Consider the following 4563-nt stretch of genomic DNA (forward strand, 5'->3'; position numbering starts at 1 on the left):
CAATGCACCACCACCACCTCCACCAGTCACATCAACTACATCTCCAACACAACAGCCAAGCTACAGCTAGCGGTACAGCCAGTACTGCTACAGACACAACGCTAGAGAGGAAAGACTATGAGTCCTTAAGGGGTACACTGCCGCTACCATACAAACCCACCTTCTCTCTCTGTGAGTATGAGTACCAGGCTACGTCACTAGAGCCCTATGAGTACCAGGCTACGTCACCAGAGCCCTACGACTTTGGCCTGGTCCGCTATCCATATTAGCAACTTTTTTGCTAAGAAGTTTTTTTGAGATAGCTTTTTTTATTTGTATATTTTCTGTTTGGAAGTGAAATTGAAGTAAAAATTTAGTTGTTTTGTCTTTTCAAAATGTAACCCCCCTATATATTTCTCTAACCTCCTAAATCCTTCACCCTATTTATTGTTTGAAATAATAAAAGAAGTAACAAAATCTACTTTTGATTCAAAAATGTGTTTGTGGCCACTTTCCTGTCCCCTACATCTACCTACTTGTTCAATTAGTGTATTTTCTGAACTATAGTTCTTCTGGCTTTTTTCTACCAATTAACGACTTTTTAGCAAACAAGATCAGTTTAGAAAATCTCAACTTTTTCTTCCTTTTTTGACATTTCACCTGAAACCTAGAAAACAAGGTCATTCTTCTACAAACATGCATTAAGCAGCAGTAATATTATAATGTAGGTTGTTTGTCTGCTCACGGTCGTACTATACATGCGTCTGAAGTGGCACTCTAGCCCCTATGGGCTCTGGTGAAAAGCAGGGCACTATCGAGGGAATAGGGTGTCATTTCAGACACGGACTATGACTCATCGATAAATAAAACGCAATACCTACACCAACTACTAATTATCCTTCCACCTAGTAGTCACTTCTCACTATGGCTTGCGTCACAAATGGCACCATATTCCATATGTAGTGCACTGCTTTTGACCAGAGCCGTATGGGGCCTTGTTAAATGAAATGCGCTATTAAAAGGTGTAGGGTGTCATTTGGGATGCGTTCTATGGAAACATAAAGAGCAACAACACCAGTACATGATTAAACTGACAAGGAGTGAAGATGCTACTTTTATTCATATTTTATAACTTAGTCACATAGCGAGAAGCTCCGCTGCTGTTAATTTTGATTCTACATTTTAGGGCATGCTGTGTGAGTGTGTCTCTCTGGGTCTGTCTGTCTGTCTGTATCTGTATGTGTGTGTGTGTGTATGTGTGTGTGTGTCTATGTGTGTGTTTGTGTGTGTGTGTATGTGTGTGTATGTGTGTGTATGTGTGTGTTTTGTGTGTGTGTGTGTGTATGTGTGCGTATGAGTGTGTATGTGTGTGTGTGTGTGTGTGTGTGTGTGTGTGTGTGTGTGTGTGTGTGTGTGTATCAGTGTGTGTGTATCAGTGTGTATCAGTATGTGTTAGTGCATGCTGGCTCATCCTCCCTCAGGTAATAATCATGATGAAGTTCTGTTTCGTGCTGAACTAATCTACCATCACCTTTTATTTGTTTCCCTCTGTGTGTTGGTGTGTGTATGTGTGTGTTGGTGTGTGTATGCGTGTGTGTGTGTGTGTGTGTGTGTGTGTGTGTGTGTGTGTGTGTGTGTGTGTGTGTGTGTGTGTGTGTGTGTGTGGTCCTGAATCCCCCAAAAGTCCCCACAAGGACAGTAAAACAAAGCAAGTTCTCCCTGGTGGGGACATTTCCCACGTCCCCATGACGACAAAGGCTATTTTAAGCTTAGGGGTTAGGTTTAGGGGGTTACAATTAGGGTTAGGGCTAGGTTTAGAGTTAGGATAAGGGTAAGGGGTTAGTGGTTAGGTTTAGGGTTAGGATAAGGGTAAGGGGTTAGTGGTTAGGTTTAGGGTTAGGAATTCGATTTAGGTTTAGGGTTAAAGCTACGGATTAAGGTTAGGATAAGGGTTAAGGTTAAGGGTTAGGTTTCGGTTTAGGGTTAGGGGTTAGGGTTACAGGTTAGGGTTAGGGTTAGGGTAAGGGTTAGGTTTATGGTTAGGGGTTAGGGAAAATAGGATAATTGTAGGTCCCCACAAGGATAGATGAACATTACATGTGTGTGTGTGTGTGTTGTGCCTTGCCACTTGGTGCTGTGCTACGCAGTGTAGATAATTACAAGAACAGCTTAATTCCCTTCTCTCTGCTTGACGTCTTTAAAGGAGCAATCTGGGATTGGTACCAACATCCAATTTTGGACATTTAAACGCATGATATAGGCCTATAGCCATTGTTATTGAAGAATGTATCTTATAAATGCCCCATTAGTTTAGTCCCGCTGTAGTTCAACCATTCCGCAGCTGTTAACCAAAAAAAGTGACAGTGTGTGGTTTTGTTGTTTTTTAAATCCCAGATTGCCCCTTTAACATCAACTGTAGTGTCTCTTCTTTAGCCAATTCTGACATAAGTTGTAGTTTATAACCAACTATTATATTCTGGTTGTAGTTTATAACTACTTATTATAGTCTGGTTGTAGTTTACAACCAGGTATTATAGTCTGGTTGTAGTTTATAACCAGGTATTATAGTCTGGTTGTAGTTTATAACCAGGTATTATAGTCTGGTTGTAGTTTATAACCAGGTATTATAGTCTGGTTGTAGTTTATAACCAGGTATTATAGTCTGGTTGTAGTTTATAACCAGATATTATAGTCTGGTTGTAGTTTACAACCAGATATTATAGTCTGGTTGTAGTTTATAACCAGATATTATAGTCTGGTTGTAGTTTACAACCAGATATTATAGTCTGGTTGTAGTTTATAACCAGATATTATAGTCTGGTTGTAGTTTATAACCAGATATTATAGTCTGGTTGTAGTTTACAACCAGATATTATAGTCTGGTTGTAGTTTATAACCAGATATTATAGTCTGGTTGTAGTTTACAACCAGATATTATAGCGCAGTTGTAGTTTATAACCAGATATTATAGTCTGGTGGTAGTTTCCAACTAGTTATTATAGCGCAGTTGTAGTTTATAACTAGTTATAATAGTCTGGTTGTAGTTTATAACTAGGTTTTATAGTCTGGTTGTAGTTTATAACTAGGGCCAGGAGGTTTTCCCAGACAGACCATGAGGACAGGTAAAACACCAGGTGTGCATCCAAATGGTACCCTAGTCCCTATAGTGGCAACATAAGACCCTGGTCAAAAGTAGTGCACTATTTAGGGTATAGGTTACCCTTTGGAACACAACCCTGGTCCTGACGGCCATAATGATGACTTAAAACATGAACAGAATAAAAGAGAGTAAGAGAGAGGGATGGACGCCATGTGTCTAACGAGTGTGTTTTCTCTTGCCTTGCAGCCCACAAAAGGATTTGCTAGCTCGTTCCGAGTGGACCTACCAGAGACAGCGTAAATTTGCACAATAGAGAACCGGCCAACGGCGCGGCAACGTTAGAGACAGAGTGAGAGAAAACAAGCAAACACAAACAAATCTACGACAACAAAACCATTGGATTGTTGTTGTTTTGAAACTTCATTATCTGGGACTGGCCAGCTAGAAAATAACCTTTCATCTCCATCGCCACGGGAGACAGCAGGACAAAATGTTGGAGAAAGAACTCTAGAACTGCAACTGTAGAACAGAAGAACTCTAGAACTGGAGCTGTAGAACAGAATAACTCTAGAACTGGAGCTGTAGAACAGAAGAACTCTAGAACTGCAACTGTAGAACAGAAGAACTCTACAACTGGAGCTGTAGAACAGAAGAACTCTACAACTGGAGCTGTAGAACAGAAGAAGAACTCTAGAACTGGAACAGCAAAACAAACAACGTGTAGAAGGAACTTCTAGGACCATAGTAGGCCTTAACTTCATCTCAGCAGGCCTGAGACCCCGGGCCCAAAGCCAACGGACGAACGATGGAAGAAAACAACTATGTTTAAGAAAGGGAGGCAGGGAGGATGTATCGATTGGACTTATAAACGAGGGATTACGAAAATAGACAAAAACGAATCAAAGAAAGACTGATGAACAACACAAACAGAGGTTTTGTTGTCGGTGACTAGGGGGGGGTCATGGCCAGGGGATACACCCGCCACCCCATCCAGTCCATCTGTGTGTGCCTGTTTATATGAAAAAGAAAAGTTTCTGTACAAACTTCAACCAACCGTCACTAAGAGCCCTTTAGCTGTTTCTACTGTCACCACTACACCAACTGTACAGGAAGGAAGGATGAGAGGAGAGAGGTAGGGGGAGAGATAGGAAGAGAGATGGAGAGGGAAATGGGGAGGGAGAGAGAGAGAGTAAGTTAGAGAAAGAAAGAAAGCAAGAGAGGAAAAACCAGAAACGAGAGAAGAGAGAGAGAGAGAGAGAGAGAGAGAGAGAGAGAGAGAGAGAGAGAGAGAGAGAGAGAGAGAGAGAGAGAGAGAGAGAGAGAGAGAGAGAGAGAGAGAGAGAGAGAGAGAGGAGAAAAAAACCCAGAAATGATGTGCATTATTATACAAATTCAATATCTCTACTTGACTGTTTTTAAAACTTCTCTTGTTTTTTTTTCCTGTTGTTTTCTCTGTGCGGTCCAAGTGTTCTGAATCTCAATTA

At 41.0% G+C, this 4563-nt stretch overlaps 1 protein-coding gene across 1 annotated transcript in view; it reads left to right on the top strand.

The window, feature by feature from the left end:
- The window catches only part of LOC123485022 (protocadherin-10-like), a 22682-nt gene extending 22222 nt beyond the window's left edge, over positions 1–460 (top strand). The window contains 1 exon segment of the mRNA XM_045215851.1: positions 1–460. This exon segment is cut by the window's left edge and continues 294 nt beyond it. Coding sequence (XP_045071786.1) covers positions 1–269 — 269 coding nt within the window. The 3' untranslated portion in view covers positions 270–460.
- The last annotated feature ends 4103 nt before the right edge of the window (positions 461–4563 follow it).

Source organism: Coregonus clupeaformis, unplaced genomic scaffold (genome assembly GCF_020615455.1).
Source record: "Coregonus clupeaformis isolate EN_2021a unplaced genomic scaffold, ASM2061545v1 scaf0532, whole genome shotgun sequence".
Lineage (NCBI taxonomy): Eukaryota > Metazoa > Chordata > Actinopteri > Salmoniformes > Salmonidae > Coregonus > Coregonus clupeaformis.